General features: G+C 38.7%; 1 protein-coding gene across 1 annotated transcript in view; it reads left to right on the top strand.

The window, feature by feature from the left end:
- The window catches only part of TLK1 (tousled like kinase 1), a gene marked incomplete in the record, with an annotated part of 2832579 nt that overhangs the window by 817693 nt on the left and 1997811 nt on the right, over nucleotides 1-17075 (top strand). Inside the window, 1 exon segment of the mRNA XM_044075520.1 lies at nucleotides 10135-10227. Within this exon segment, the coding sequence (XP_043931455.1) occupies nucleotides 10135-10227 (93 nt within the window).

Here is a 17075-nt window from a genome sequence, read left to right as displayed (position 1 = left end):
GCAGGCCCTTATGGCAGTAGAGCCCTTTTGATTTTCCATAAGGACAGGGTATCATTACGCACTAATCCTTCCTTTATGCCTAAGGTGGTTTCTAGTGTGGCTTTAAACCAAACTATTCATTTGCCTGCTTTTTGCAGATCCTCAAAATAAAGGGGAAAAGATTTTGCACACTTTAGATGTACACAGGCAATTGCGTTATTATTTGAGCAGGACTAAAGATTTTAGGCAGTCTCAGCAGTTACTTGTTTCTTTTGCTTTGAGTTCACAGGGCAAGCCTGTGTCAAAACAAACTATTTCTAGGTGGATTGGCTTTTGCATTGCATTTTGTTATTCCCATCATGGCAAGCAGGTTCCAGCTGGGATTAGGCCTCATTCCACTAGGGCTACTGCCACTTCAACAGCATTTCTAAGGGGGGTGGCAACTAAGGATATTCTGGAAGCAGCTACTTGGAGTTCAGTGCATACTTTCTCTAGGCATTATCACCTGCCTATATACTCTAAGTCTAGAGCTGGTTTTGCCACAGCTGTTTTACAAGGCATGTTGTCAGCTCCTGCTACTTTATAATTTGCCAGCCTCCCTTACCTCTGCTTTGGGATTCTACCCAATTGTCAGGACTGCAGCAAGGGAAGACGAAGAACATAGTACAGTTTTGTACCTACCATAAATGTAGATGTTCGAGGATTCCCTTGCTGCAGTCCAATTTACCCTCCCTCCTTCCCCTCTGTGTTTCAGGGTGGTTGTGTAGGTGAGTTTACATGCTTATATTTTATGTATATATTACTGTATATATTGTACATGTTTTTGGTGCAGGTTGTTTTGGGACTTGTCTTTTTGGGTCTTCTGACATCTGGGGCAAGAAAAGACTGAGGAAATGACGCCGGTCATGCGCATTAGTACCCTGACGTACTGACGTCAGTCTAAGGCGCCATGACCGACGTCAGCCTTATACTCTGGTATTCGGGCCGACTGGGACGCGGACTATACCCAATTGTCAGGACTGCAGCAAGGGAATCCTCGAACATCTACATTTATGGTAGGTACAAAACTGTACTTTCCGAATGGTCATGCTTCAATCGATCCTTCCATTTTTACTGAAGGACGACTGGATGTGCTCAATAGATCTGAAGGACGCATACTACCACATCAAAATGGCCAGGGCGTCCAGGGATCACTTGCGCTTCCGGCTGGGAGCCAGCCACTTTCAGTTTCGAGCCCTGCCCTTTGGTCTGACCTCAGCCCCCAGGGTTTTCACCAAATGCATGGCAGTGGTGGCGTCTCACCTGAGACGCCTGGGATTCCAGGTGTTTCCGTATCTGGACGACTGGCTCCTTTCTGCCACCACCCAGCGTCAACTAGTTCAGGCCAGGGATTACACACTACAGCTTTGTGTTCATCTCGGAATTTCCGTAAATTTCGAAAAATCTTCACTACAGCCATCACAGCATATCTCATTCATAGGAGCAGAATTGGATACGCATCATTTAATTCTAAGACTTCCTCCAGAAAGGATAGCCTCACTACAAAGCCACATTTCTCTCCTTCTGTCATCCAGAAAGTCCCCAGCAAAACTGGTTCTGAAGGTTTTGTGTCTCATGGCAGCTTCTCTCATTGCGATACCATTGGGAAGACTGCACATGAGAGTTCTACAATGGCTATTGTTTGCACAATGGTCGTTCCAACAGCTACCTCTGACACACAAAATTCTGATCACAAATACATGCAAATCACACCTAGACTGGTGGCTTCAGACTTGCAACCTTTCCGGCGGAAGACCATTTGTGCTACCCACACCGACAGCTACGGTGACCACGGACGCTTCCCTGATAGGGTGGGGGGCATCTTTCAGGGACAGACAGTCCAAGGCGAATGGACCAATTTAGAGTACAATCTGCACATCAATGTCCTAGAGTTGAGGGCAGTGTTTCTAGCGTTGCAACACTTTGCGCCCCTTCTTCCTCTAGGGACTATTGCAGTTCAGACGGACAACATGTCCGTAGTTTGGTACATAAACAAACAAGGGGGAACCAAGTCTTATCAGCTATGCAGAGAGGCCATGAGAATCTGGCAATGGGCGGAGTCCACGGGTCGCTTTCTGATTGCAACGCACATCCCGGGGTCATCCAACGTCATAGCCGACAGGCTGAGCAGAGCAATCCTGTTGCTTCACGAGTGGTCCCTAAAACAGTCAGTTGCGAAGAAGATTTTTCGCAAGTGGGGCCAGCCGTCCTGCGATCTTTTTGCGTCTCCAATGAATGCCAAATGCAGGAGCTACTTTGCCCTATTACCCCCTCCGGAGGAAGTCCCCAGGGACGCGCTGGTTCACGATTGGCCCCCGGGGTCTCCTGTACGCTTTTCCTCCCTTTCCCCGATGGCGAAGTTTCTGCAGAAAGCCAACAACCTGCAAAGGACGATTATCCTCATTGCCCCATTCTGGCCTCGTCAAATTTGGTTTCCCTTTTTTCGGGCACACCGCATTCGGGGACCCTGGATCCTGGACCCAGAGCCAGATCTACTGACCCACTCGTCAGGGGCTCCCCACCCCTCGCTCTTCTCACTCCATCTAGCAGCTTGGCTGCTCCGCTTCCCTACTTAGCCAGGTCTGATCTTTCACCTGCAGTTCAGAATATACTAGTGGCTTCTCATAAAGCTTCCACTACAAAGACCTACACTAGTAAATGGAAACGCTTTGTTTTTTGGGCAAATACACAGCATTTGGATTCTGTTATGGCTCCCTTAAACAAGATCTTGGAGTTTTTAACAGAGTTGTTCCATCAAGGAGCTTCTCCTGCCACTTTAAGAGTGCAATTGGCTGCCATTTCCAACTTTCATGTGGAAGAATGTGGGGCACCTATTATGGCCCACAGACTTTGTAAGGCCTTTTTAAAAGGATCTTTCCATATTAGACCACCAGTTAGAACTCCTACATCTCCTTGGAATCTGAACCTTTTATTGTCTAAATTGATGTTGCCTCCGTTTGAACCGGCTTCCTCTTGTCCATTGAAGTATTTGTCGTGGAAGACCCTCTTTTTGGTGGCCATTACATCGGCTAGGCGGGTGTCAGAGCTTCAGGCTCTTTCTATTAAGCACCCTTATCTGATTTTTCACTCTGACAGAGTATCTCTTAGCACTAATCCATCCTTTCTCCCCAAAGTCTGTTCTATTAATAACATTAATCAATCCATTGAACTCCCTACCTTTTTCAAAAATCACTCCAATAAGTTGGAGTATATGTTACACAAGTTGGATGTTCATAGACAACTTAGATTTTACTTGGATAGAACAAAGGATCACAGGAAATCAGATCAACTTTTTATAGCCTTTGGACAGCAGGAAAGGTGTAGCAGTTACCAAATGAACCCTTTCCAAATGGCTAACTGATTGCATTATATTTGTTTATGCTACTTCGGAACAAACCTTACCTTTCAAACCCAAAGGACACTCTACAAGATCAGTATCTACATCCCTGGCTCATGCAGCTCGTTTACCATTAGACACTATTTGTGCAGCTGCCACTTGGTCTAAACCACATACATTCATTTCTCATTACAAGGTGGACAAGGTTTCTAGGGATAGGGCAACCTTTGGTTCCACTGTGCTCAAGAACGTTCTCCCATGAGTTCCTCAGGAACATGGAGCTAGGGACGCTACCCAGGTGTAAGAACAAACGGCGAGATCGAACACACTCACATTTAGAAGTTATGTCCTTACCATAACGTTCCATGTGGAGTGTTCATCTCGCCTTTGTTCTTACATTCCCACCCTCCCACCCTCAGGAAGAATGTACAGTTTGGTGCCTGGTCTGGTTTATTCTGCTTCTGCATTCGCAGTTGTTGTGTATATATGTATGTACATATGTATATATAGGTATAAGTGTTCTTGCAGTTATGTAGTTTTTGCATGAGTATGTTTCTGTCTCTGACTTCTGGTTTGCTTGCAAACTAGATCTGAGGTAAAGGCAGAGGGGGATTGTGGGAGTTAGGTTGGTCTCGATCTTCTTCTCGATGCAGAGCTTGCAAGCGGCCGACACGGAGCCGAGGATCGGCTCTGAACCCAGGTGTAAGAACAAAGGCGAGATGAACACTCCACATGGAACGTTATGGTAAGGACATAACTTCTAATTAATGAATTGGGCCTACTTAAGCACTACTATATTCCAATTGTTAATGTTCATCTTTCATACATACAGCTATATTTTTTAATTATTTTGTTTCCTTTTCCATCAGTTATCTAACTGCTTCCTTGAAACCATAATGACATACAGTCTATCAGTACATGTAAACTCTCTTCTCATGACATATTTAAAACCAAATGTGATGTTGCTTTTATCCTGGAGACCCATGTGAAAGCTAGTTACATGCAAATGCGTAACAAGAAGTGGGAAAGTAAGATTTTTGCTCCAGCACTTCTGACAATTCATGTGGAGCAGCACTTGTTGGTAGAATATCACTGTATCTTCAGATATCACAATTTCTAATCATGAGGAATGCAGGGGTGTCTTTGAAGAATGTAGATACTTTACATTTTCTTGTCCGTATCTCTCATTACATCATCTGTCTGTGTACCATGCTGTTCCAAAGAGAAGTTTCTGCATCATTGAAATGATTTATTTGGAAATTTTTCATAATCAGTTAGTTGTGCTGACCATAGATTCTTATCTCTTAACACCATTTTAGACGGATTAATTTTATTTCCATTATTCACAATTTGTATGCTGTAATGGTAAGAAAATCATGGCAGCTCAGAATCTGTGCAGTCTGCTCCATTTAACATTTATTGTTAGTAAGGGATTTACTTTCTTTGCTGCAGCACACAGATTGGGAACTGACTCATTTTTAATATCTTCTCCTATTCTGAGGTACCTGAGATTAAAATACAACCCAGATTCTTCTCTATTTCTCCTGTTTCCTTGCATAGTAAATTTGGCATTCATCTTGTGAACATAACAGATGGCAATTAAATGTTTTTTTATTTAGTGATGAAAAGGGTATCAAAAAGTGAGGAACAGGTAGAATACTTTTATAACAGCTGTGTAGAGGCTGATTTACCCTTTGATATTTGATGGACCACTTTGAAGGCAACAGTTAAAGGAGATTTTATCAACTTGCCTTTTTAAATAAATATAAAATTTGTGATGTAAAAGATCTAATTAGGCAGGTGAAATTAGAACAACATACATGCATATACAATACACACACAATTTTCTCTTGCATACAGAAGCGAACAGTTTAAATTACACACACAAACATACACTTTAGCAAAAGTATTAATACAAAAAGCATACAGTTTTCCACTGAACGAATTGCATACAGAAGTTCGGGTAATTCTGAAACTGTTAACATGTACTGTCTGTGACTCTTACAAGTGGAAAATAACTTGCGGTTCAACTCAGTTTTCTCGTGATCGGATGTCAACAGCTTCATCTTATCCTACTGGTATGTCAATATTTGGTCGGAACGTGCTGTAGCGTTGCTTCCATCGCTCAGCAACGGTCTGTCCATTTGTTATCTGGTGAAACAGTACAGAGACCCTGGGAGCACAGTGGTTTGAGGAGAAGTGTGGATGAGGAGATGGTGAGAGACTAGATGAATAGAGAGAGTGCATTGGGGCTCTCTAAATACCTATAATGAATGGGAATCTCCCAGAAGTGGCTGTCATCAGACCGAAACCGGAATTCACTTTTTTTTTTTTTTTTTTTTAAACGGAACGGCCAGCCACATGTGTACACATGACCTTAACCCCTCTCTTAACTGAACTGCTAACTTACGTTCCATGCGCGATGGCAGAAGTTTTTTTTTTAACCTCTTGAAAGCCTCCCTGTCAATCTGAAGCTATAAAAGTGGGAGGGCGCTCACCCTTCCCCCTCTCCCTATTGTTTTGGTGCCCTTCACTCAGACAGGGTGCCGAGAAGATAGCAAAATAATAAAATAAGTGACTACATGAACCTATGAACCTATATTCAAACCTATGAACCTATATTCAAACTAAAGGGGTGGCGAAAGCCACATAACTATGGGCTAGGCTTATAAATGCCCTTGGGCAGATAGCCTAGTATGAACCTATGAACCTATGAACCTACATAAAAATGCTTTCATGGTGTCTTTCACGTAACATGGATCCACTTTCTGTGGATGTTGATTTGGTTCTCTCATCTGTGTGAATTGCTGAATGCTGGGTTGGTTTATTTTTCTATTAAGGCCCACTTACCAACTTTCTTTGCTTGTCTGCCTTTATCTTCTCCTCTAGCTTCTGGGTTTGAAGCTAAACAATTCCTTAAAGATCAAGGCACAAAAGGTTTGTAAAAAAAAAAAAAAAATAAGCAAATTAACCACACAAACATCCAGTGAACCAACCAACAGTGAAGGAGTACTTCAAATGTATAAAATCACAAGAAGATCATTTATTAAGAAAGTGTTAGCACTTTTGTAGTGACAATGCACTACGTCATCAGGCTTTGAAAGCATATAGCATATAAAAGCCATTGCATGTATATACAAATCCATTAAGAAAAAGACCAGTCAAATCTAGTCTAATTAAACACAAAATTGCAACCTTAAAGGAACATGACTGCTTTGACGTACAATATGTACTAAGCCTAAATCACTCTAATATAAAACTTGGTGATAAAAAAGGTGTTCAGGCTCATAAAAATAAAATCAACCCACTAACCATCAGTACTAAAAAACTAATGTAAATGGAATTATTTAAAAAGTGTTTTATTCTTGAGAGCCGGTTTGTGGAACTCTGTCATTTAACCTTTCCCCATGTCTGCTCCAAGTCTAATTATCCATCTGGTCTCTGATTTTATCAGTGTACCCTCTTTCAATAAATTGAGCCATGTGGACTTCTAGCAAAGTTTTCTAATGAGATAAATGATAGGACTACGTTCCTTCAATTTGATTTGAATTGGTCCTATAAAGGAGATGTTTTTTTTTGGATATTAGAATCTTTAAGAGCCCAGACACTGGTCTGAGTACTAATATCTTTAGGAAGGAATGTTTAATGTGTTGCTTTGTTGAACAAACGTGCATCCAACTCATATTTTTAGGAGTATTGTGAAGGGCCAGGATTTGAGAGCCTCAAGATTGACCGCATATGAGACAGATTTCTGAGATGAACCATCTGATTTGATGGCCAGATTTATTGAAAGATGGTACACTGATAAATTCACAGAATATACTTCATGAGGTACCACATTGGAGGTTGGTAACAGCTAGACCATATTATTCACACAACAGTAATCTTGAGAGGGGAAGGGCTCAGCAAAAAGGGTAGTGCTAGTCTCCACTCATTTTTCCAGTAATATTAACTTGATCATGGATGTAGTGAAGAAATATTGGTCGATATTAACATATGACCCTGATATTAGGACCGCAGTAGAAAACAAACCTATTTTTTTGTTTAAGAACACTAAGTCCCCTAGAAGGTTACTGTGTTATCCTAAAGATAACCCTGTGGTTCCATCTCAGGAAACCAGAAATGGTACTTTCCCCTGTAATAAATGTAAGTATTGTAAATTTATAGACACCATGTAGATTTTTACATCTGGACAATGAAACATTTAGGTTCAACAAGTTGGCAAATTGTGATTAGTCAAACGTGGTTTATTTAGTTGTATGTTGTGAATGCTCTTTCTGTATGGGGGAAAACTAATATTAAGTTTAGGATAAGTGAATATCTACAAAATATTAGGAATGAAGTTTTGACTAATGCCCTAGCAAAACATGTCTCTGTTCATGGTCAATCCCACTGGTTCAGGTTTTTGGTCATTGAGGTTATTAGGGAGTATGAACAATGAGGGGATTTAGTTAATACGGAAACATCAGAAACCAGATGTGTAATTAGACTTGGAGCAGACATGGGGAAAGTTCCACTAAAACTGGTTCCCAAGAATAGAACACTCTAAATAATTCCATTTGTATAGCAGTTTTTTAGTACTGATGGTTAGTGGGTTTATTTATTTTTTTATGAGCCTGAACACCTTTTTTATCAGTAAGGTTTTTTTTATATTATTGGCGTGATTTAAGCTTGGTACATATTGTATGTCAAAGCAGTTATGTTCCTTTAAGGTTGTAATTTTGTGTAACTACCGGATACTTTTTAATTAGACTAGATTTCATTGTTTTTTTTCTTAGTATATATTTGTGTATATACATATGTGTATGTATAATATGTGTGTATGTGTGTAGATATATATATTTATATATTTGTGTGTGTGTGTATATATATATATATGTGTGTGTGTGTATATATATATATATATATATATATATATATATATATATATATATATACACACGTGTATATATATATATATATATACATGTGTGTATATATATATATATATATATATATATATATATATATATGTATATATATATATATATATATGTATATATGTGTATATATATATATATATATATATATATATATATAAAATGGCTTTTATATGCTTTAAATTTCTGAAGTGGTGTATTGTCACTATGAAAGCACAAACACGTTCTTAATAAATGATCTTGTGAGTTTACACCTTTTAAGTACTCCTTCACCGTTGGTTTGTTCGTTGGATGTTTGTCTGGATAATTCCTTAAAGGTGTCCTTCATATTAGGCCTCCTAAGAAGCTTGTTCCTTCTCCCTGGGATCTTAAATTTTGTTTTGGAGAAATTGACTGTGGCTGCTTTTGAGCCTACAGCTTGAGCTTCCTTGCATCATTGCTTTTGGAAGACTGTTCTTTTGTTACTTCTTTCAGATGGATGTCTGAGCTTCAAACCATTATGGCTTGTCCTTTTTTGGTGTTTAACAAGAAGTCCTTGCATTATTAATTCTCTTTTATGCCCAAAGTATTGAATGAGTTGGTCCTTAATCAGTCTATTCATTTGCCCACTTTTTTCCTTTCTGCACAATCTGTTAGTGAGAAGGTGCTGAACACGTTGGATGTGCATAGACAACTCAGATTTTATTTGGATAAGATTAAGACTATTAGGAATTCTGAACAGCTTTGTTTCCTTTCATCCCAGGTCCTTGAGATTAGCTGTATCCAAGCAAAGTATTTCTTAGATTTCAGAAGCTTTTTTTTATTCTTTTCATGTTTGAGAGCCTTCTTTCTTCTGTAAAGACTCATTCTACTAGAGCTGTGGGTTCTTGTGCTTTTTTTCAAGGGTTTGGATACAAACTCTATTCTTGAGGCAGCTACCTGGACTTCTGTACATATTTTAACTGAGCATTACAAGATGGATTACATTTGTAGCGCTGGTTTTCCTAGGTATGGCCTTCATGGCTTCCTAGATAGCTGTGCTGGTCCTTTCTCCTCCCAAGTTTTTCTTAGCTTTGACATTCTGTCTAATGTTATGAATACTCTTAACAGTGATGTGGAAGGACATAGTACAGTTGTGTAAAAATCTTACTAGAACTGTAGATGTCTTTCTCTTCACTGTTGAAGTATTCACTCCCTCCCTTCTCCCCCGGTCCATTTCTCTTCTGGATGTACTGGTTACCTCATGGCTTTCCTTGATCTGGCATTCCTACTGAGACTTTCAGTTCTGAGAATCGTATGTCCATATGTCACCTTTATGCCTTACGCTACATGAGCATACGTGTGACATACAGCATACCTTAAAGCAGCCTAGGGCTTTGGTATACTGGCTGGATGTCGGGCTGCCCTCATTAGGGGATCCCTACTGTTATGAATACTGCAACAGTAAAGAGAAAGACATCTACCGTTATGGTAAGATTTTACAGAACTGTACTTTCCGTGGCCTTTTCCATATTCAGGACCTATGGATGGAACATGGATTTTTTTGATTCTCCTTAGTTGTGCTTTCCTGCTTTACATTAGCATTTTCCAGGGTTGCTTGGCAAATAAGCTGTCAATTGACATAGGCAGATGCCATTCTCATACTGGCACACACTGCCTACTAGGGATTGGATGTGCCACACTGCGGGGGAACGATCTTAAGCTTTGGAAATCACATTGGATGCTAGGCAGCTAAGTCCCAGTAGTAAGGACTACTACAACAGTGATTTCTTAAAGTGTACTTTCTGTATTGATTTACAGTTTTAAAATTGTTGCTGGTAAATGTTTACATTCTACTATTGCATATATTTTTTGTTTACTTTTGTTTTTTTTTTCTTTCAGTATCAAGGAGGTAATGGCTCCAGTCCTGTAAGAAGTGCTCCTCCTGCAGTACAGTCTCCGCAGAGCTCACATTCTGCTCCTCCTCCTTCCTGTGTAAGTTCAGACTTGTTTGTATGTACTGAAGGAATTTACTGGTTAGTTTGAAAGTAGTTGTTTACCTGTACTGAATGCTTTTTTTTCCTCTTCAGTGAGGTGTTAACATAATTTTGTGCAACTTGATATTGGGTAGTTGTATTTCTGAAGGAGACATGACCAAGTTTTACGGATTGTACATGTAGTGTAAAACAGCAGTGGTAGACTAAAATTGTTAGAAAGCTTTACATCTGAAGTTGTCTATCTTCATTTTATCCTTGACCAGTGGGTTTGATTCTGAGCATCGGAACCATCTCAGCCATTTCCACAGCTCGCACAGGGCAAAAACTCGCAGGCTTCAACCCTACCCATAATGCATCTCCTAGTTACTTCCAATCTCATTTGCTACTTTCCTGGACAGACATGTTCGCCTTCGCTCTCAAGTTAAGTCAAATTGTTTACTTATTAACACTGTTTAGTCTAGCTTGCGTCTGTTTTTCTCTACCGTCTTACTCGAGTAGTTAGTAATTACCATTATTGGTATTTTCTATCCTTTTTCCGTACGCCATGTATTTCTTTTCTACCATTGTTGGTAGATTTTTTTTCCCGTTTCTGTGCACTTCGGTGTAATCTCCCCCTCTATCTTTATAACCTTTGAATCTTTACAAGTGAATTGCTGACTGTAATTGCTCCAACGTTTTGTGCATGTGTGGTGAGAGTTTTTCTTATTGGTATGGCTGACAAATCTAAGGGTCCCTCTGGCTTTAAGAAATGTCAGCAGTGTGGCCACAAAATTCCTTCTGCAGACACTCACGCTTTGTCTACTATTTGGGAGCATATCACCTGCAGGAAGATTGCACTATTTTTTATGACTTCAGTCACCTAGCCTTAGAGAGAGAAAATAAAATATTAAAAAGTTTAATTTCTCCTGCCTTTGACGAGGCCATATCTGCTGAAAAAAGACTGATACTTCGTTGCCATCCTCCTCTTCTCCTTTCTCTGGGAAGGCCAAAAAGAAAAGTATGTCTATGCCATCTTTTCTGGTGGACTGTTTAAAAAAAAAAAAAAAAAAAAAAAAAAAAAAAAAAAAAAATATTGTCAGTGCCAAGAAGTTCCTCTGTTCTGAGTGAAACGAACTAAGTCCCAACAAGCACAGAAAGAAATGCAGAAGCACTGGAAACCAATAAACTCTTCTCAACGGGATACCAAATCTTCAAAATGTGGTAAAAAACTCCTTTATTGCGGTACCAAACGAAAACTGCACGAACAGACAACAGAATAAAACACTGTGTAAATCCAAAGTAAAACACAATTTGAATCAAGCGCTTTCACCCGTACTGTGACGGGCTTTTTCAAGATGAACCACAAGCAGAAAGCTACGTGCTTATAACACAGCATCAATTACAAATTATACAATTAAAAAAACAATTATTAGTTTAATTGGACAGTTCAAGTTTAAGTGCTACGTGCTTTGGGTATTATTTAAAACAACATATTGTTACAGTTGTTCTTCGGTGTAGTGAGACTGATGAATATGTTGGATTCGATTCACAAGATAAACAAAGAATTAGTTATAGTACTAAAATTTTTTTTATGATTATGTTTAAAATCAAAAAACTAAACCAGCAAGTTCCAGGTTATTAAGACTTAAAAAGTTTAAACAGTTAAAGTAGGTATCTTTATGAATCGTATGGCATTAGATATGACATAGTATACATAAATACTATTAAAATAAGTCACACTTTGTTCAAAGCCAACGACTAAGAGCTGGATAATGAAAAATGTAATGAATACATGAGTTAAAGTGCTAAAATGTAAAGTGTCACAATAAAAAAGAAATATATACACATTTCATTGTACAACAGATTTCAATATAATATAATATAATATATATCTTATATTTCAGTTAATTTATACCATTAAAAAGATTAATTCCGTGTAACCACAGGACTGAAAATAATTCATTGAAATCTAATATTGAAATTAAATAATTATAAATATGCAAATGTGCATGTAAATTAATAAGTTGTCAAATAATTATATTATATTAAAATGTGTTATAAACAAATGTAATAAATGTAATAAGGGTATTATAAGTTGTATACTACATATTGTACATAATAAATGTAAAACATGTTAAAAATATATTAAAAATGTGGAAGTGGACATTTTAATAAATATTTACAAAATACATATATGGGGAGCAGGAAAGCGTATATGTATGAATGGAATAAATGAAAAGTAACTGAACCAATATATATAGACACAAAATAAGCATACCATAACAAAATAAGTGAGTTAACTTCCTTAAAGGTAAAAAACAGTGTCAGCATTTCGGGGTTGTTTAAAAACCTGATCTTAACAATTAAATCTAATGAGATGGTAAATCAATGTAAAACAACATTAAAAACTGTTTATAATAAATATTAATCATGTTGTTAAAACAAGTGCTTTATGAATCTCAAACGATACAAAATTCCTTTATGTCAAGTGAATAATATTAATTACAATTTTGCCCTTCTTAATTTCAGGAGACTGGTGATACTGATGGCTTCATTTAAACCCGGAGGTTTTGATGCATTTAATCTTAACTGCCAGTTCAATTCCTTAAATTCTATTGATGTCTCCCAGTCCCCTCCTCTAGGGTTTAATGGAATTTGTTCAATGACAAGGAATTTTAGTCTCATATTGGGGCAAATTATTGAGTGTTTATAAAATGCATTTGTCTCTTTCTTTCTACGAATGTCATAAAGATGTTCGTAAATCCTTTTATGTAGCGTTCTCTCTGATTTACCTACGTAAAAGCTCTCACATTCTTCACAAACTCCTAAATAAATAATACCCTTGGAGCCACAATTACAATACCCTGCTGATTTCCAATTAAATTTTCTAGACTTGATGTAATAAACATTAGTGTTCATAATATATGGACATTGCTTACAACAATTACATTTGTGAGTACCTGTTATCCCACATTTATTCAAAATTTGTGGTGGTGTGTGTCTCTCAAACATGTTTTTTAAATTAGTGTTTCTTGCATTGACAAATACAGGTTTTTCAGGTAACCACTTCTTTGTGTCTTCATTTAGTGTTAAAATAGACCAGTATTTGCTAACTGAATTTTTTATTTTATTAGTGTCATTGTTGTAAGTGCAGCTGAAAGCTGTTTGGACAGAAGGGGTGTTATTTTTATCATCAGATAAGTTCTGATTTGGAGCTGTTTCTGATGCAGTGCCTAACAAGGGACTATAAAGATCAATTCTTTTTTGAAGCACTTCCTGGTACATTTCATCTATTAGTGATTTGGGATAACCCCTTTCTGAAAATAATTTAATCAATGTCTGAACTTCATTAGAGAACATATTGTCAGTGTTACACATTCTAGAAGCTCTAATGAATTGACCTTTCACAATACCTTTCTTCTGAGAGAAGGGGTGAGCACTGCTAAAATGTAGATATGCATTAGAGAAGGTGTTTTTTCTGAACACTGAAGACTCAAACATTTGCAACTCAGTGTTCTTAAATAATACCACATCTAAGTAGTTCATAACATTCTCACTAACATTAGATGTGAATCTCAGAAAATTTGTTCTCATTAATGTAATGCAAAAATGTTTCAAGACCCTGTCTACTACCCTCCCATAAAATGCATATATCGTCCAAATACCTCTGGTAATATAAAATATTATTTCTCCATGGTGATGTAAAAACAAATTCATTCTCCCAGTGGAAAAGGACGATGTTCGCGTATGCCGATGCACATGGTGAACCCATGGCCACCCCTTTATTTTGTTTAAAAAACTCACCATTAAAATAAATAAAATTGTTACTTAAAATAATATCCATAAAATCTGACAATAAATTAATTATATTGTTACTAAAATTTGAAAATTTTATTAAAATTTCATTGAACCACTGTAAACCAATATCATGCGGAATGCTAGGAAAAAGCTCCATCACATCTATTGTAACCAGAAAATCAGTTTTTGAGAAATAATCCTTTTTAATATTTTTCAGGAATTCCCAAGAGTCTTTACAAATATGCTCCATTGATGCTATAGTCTTCTTAAGTGTTGAATCAACAAACTTGCCCAAGGGTTCTGTGATGCTACCCGCACCCGCTACAATGGGTCTGAACTTCAATGGCTGTAACCCTTTATGGACCTTGGGAATCCCAAAAATAACTGGTGTAAGAGGTTTATTTACTGCTAAAAAGTTGTAAAGCTTTTCATTAATTACACCCTGCAGTAACAGATCGTGTAGTAGGAGTTTGATCCTAGCATATGCAATGTTCAACTCATTTAAGGAAAGAGTACTGTACTGTTCTGTATCTTGTAATATGTTGTGAATTGATTCTTCATATTCATTCCTATACATTAAAACCACTCCACCCCCTTTGTCAGGTTTCATCACACGTATCTGGTCATCCCTAAGTTGCTTTATGAGAGCATGACAACATTGAGGTAGGTTCTGTGATTTAATAATTTTCCTGGGTAAATTTCTTATGTCCGCCTCAACCAATTCATCAAAAATCTTAATAACTGGATGTAAGGGTGGGTTAAAAGTACTGGACCTATGGACTAGGTCTCTTGAACAATTTTTACCTTTAAAGAAAATATCTAAATTTAACTGTCTTGTAAAAAGTTTAAGTTCCAAAATAGTTTTGGTAATGTCAACGGGTTTGGAAGGAACAAAATGGAAACCCTTTGTGAACAACTCAAAATGTGTGTCATGTATAGGGCTCTCCGTGAAATTGTAAATAGTAAAGTTATTCTTGGTTTTAACCAGACATGGGGAACATGATGCTTCAGATAAGCTAATATCGTGTGACAGTACTGTCATCTGCGTTGTTTCCCCCACGCTTGATGGTTCTGGAACTGTGCTCTGTTCCCTTGCCTGCGTTGGGGAAAATAAAAAACCTGGTTATCATCATTTTGGGGGGTGTTGCTACTTGTGTTATTATTATTAGTATGTTTTTGTGCTAAACGCTCACTACGCCTTAAAGTTTCAACTGATGGAGTGTCATCATTGTAATTCTGAAAAGATGTAGCCCCTCCATTGTTGGTCACATATTTGTTAGACCATTTTGGTTTAGTTGTGTAACAATAGACTATCCCATTCTTGTAGTCATTTAAATCTCTCTCCAACTTTTTAACTTTCCTTTCCATAATTTTGGAACAATACTGATCAACTTCGTAAAAAACATTATTATAGTCCTTTTTAATTCTAGGAAAGGAATTGTCACTGTTAATGGAGCCATTAAGCATGTTAAGTTCTCTGTTCCTCTGTTCTGAGTATTGATGCTGTGGTGTCTGCACCGACACTCTCCATTGCAGCTAAGCCTTCGACTCTGAGGGTTTCGGTGCAGATTCTGATGTGGAGAGAGACTGGTTGAGAATTTTGTGAGGGGGGTGAATTTTAGGCGCTCTCTTGGTTCTGACCCTTTCGGGGGCCGACATTCTTTCACTCTATTGATGACTACTCTTACCTCCTCTGAGGCCTTGGAGATATCTGCTTGGAGTTGTCTGGCATCAGCTGCATCAGTTCTAACAGTCACTGTTGGGCATTGATTCAAGCTCGGAGTTCATCGGCTCTGTCAGATCCAGAGGCGTTCCGGGGCTGTAGTTACCTTGTCGGCCCCAAGGGGCAGGAGTTGATTCCTCTTTTTTATTTTTGGAGCCATCCCTGCACCTTGCGTGTTCGGCTAGGGTTAGTTTGGCACAGGCTTTTGTCTTGGGGGCTGTCTCGTCAGAGGTGAGTGATCATGGTTTTGAGGCAGTCTCTCTCTGTTCTGGACTCCCTTCCCTCTTCTGCGGGGTCAGCCCTTTGAGGCTGTGGAGAGGGCCTTGGCTGCCTCAGCCAGTCAGTTGATTTCTTCTTGAAGCATGTTCTTTCCTCTAGTCAAGTTATCCAGCCAGCTCCTCCACTGGGACAGTAAGTGCTAAAACTTCAGGAGACTCTGATTCAGATTCTGTCGTCTTCAGATATCTCTCCAGACAAATCCCCCTGAGGACGTCGCTCTGAAGAAAAACTGCAAGAAGCACTTGCGTTTTCCGCAGGAATCCTTTACCAAAGATGCAGATTTTGATGAGGAGGAGTGGGTCCCCCAGATCATTTCCTGATGTCTCTCTTAGAGACATCCTGGAAATTTTGAAACAGAGGTGATTGGAAGTCCCAAAACCTTACACCTGAAGAATCGGTATACCTGCAGGAGTTTCACACTCCCCAGTCTATCTCTTGGGTGACTCTGCCCACTGATTAATTTGTCCAGCTGATTGCTCAGTAGGCGTGGAAGGCACCCAAAGCCATTGAGCATATTCCCAGGGGACCAGATAAAATGTTATCCCCCTCCAGAAGATAGTTTTGCACAAAAGGTCTAGCAGTAGAATGTCATGGTCGTAGCAGCGGGCTCGAAAAAGGAACTAGCGGAGGAAAGTTTCTCTATCCACCCACCCACTCAACAGAGTCCTAGACGATGGATAGGTTTGGCAAGCAGATTTATGTTTTATCATCCTCTTTATTATGATTGAATTTTCTGGCACATTTCACCAGGCTTCAAAGGGATCTGATCAAGGAGTTCTCTGCCCTGGCAGTAGCTATTTCTGCGGTATAAGACAAAATTGCCTCTCTGCTACCAAGGAGTCTTGTGTGTAATTCGTCCATGTGGCTCATTGCACATCTAGCTGAAGGAACTACCAAAGCAGCAGGTTCAAGTGCAGCCACAAGGAGACATGCTTGGATGTGACTGTCACTTTCTGGAACCATTTAAGTCTTTATTCGTCAGTGCACCCTTTGACGGACCATCCTTATTTGGCCTAAAGGTTTGAGAAACTTGTCCAGGTGTGAGAAAGATGGAAAGATGCTTTCTG

Source organism: Protopterus annectens, chromosome 6.part1 (assembly GCF_019279795.1).
Source record: "Protopterus annectens isolate FY-2018-M chromosome 6.part1, PAN1.0, whole genome shotgun sequence".
Taxonomy (NCBI): Eukaryota; Metazoa; Chordata; order Ceratodontiformes; family Protopteridae; genus Protopterus; species Protopterus annectens.
Note: the sequence above shows the minus strand (reverse complement) of the source record. Positions and strands in the feature narration are given on the sequence as shown.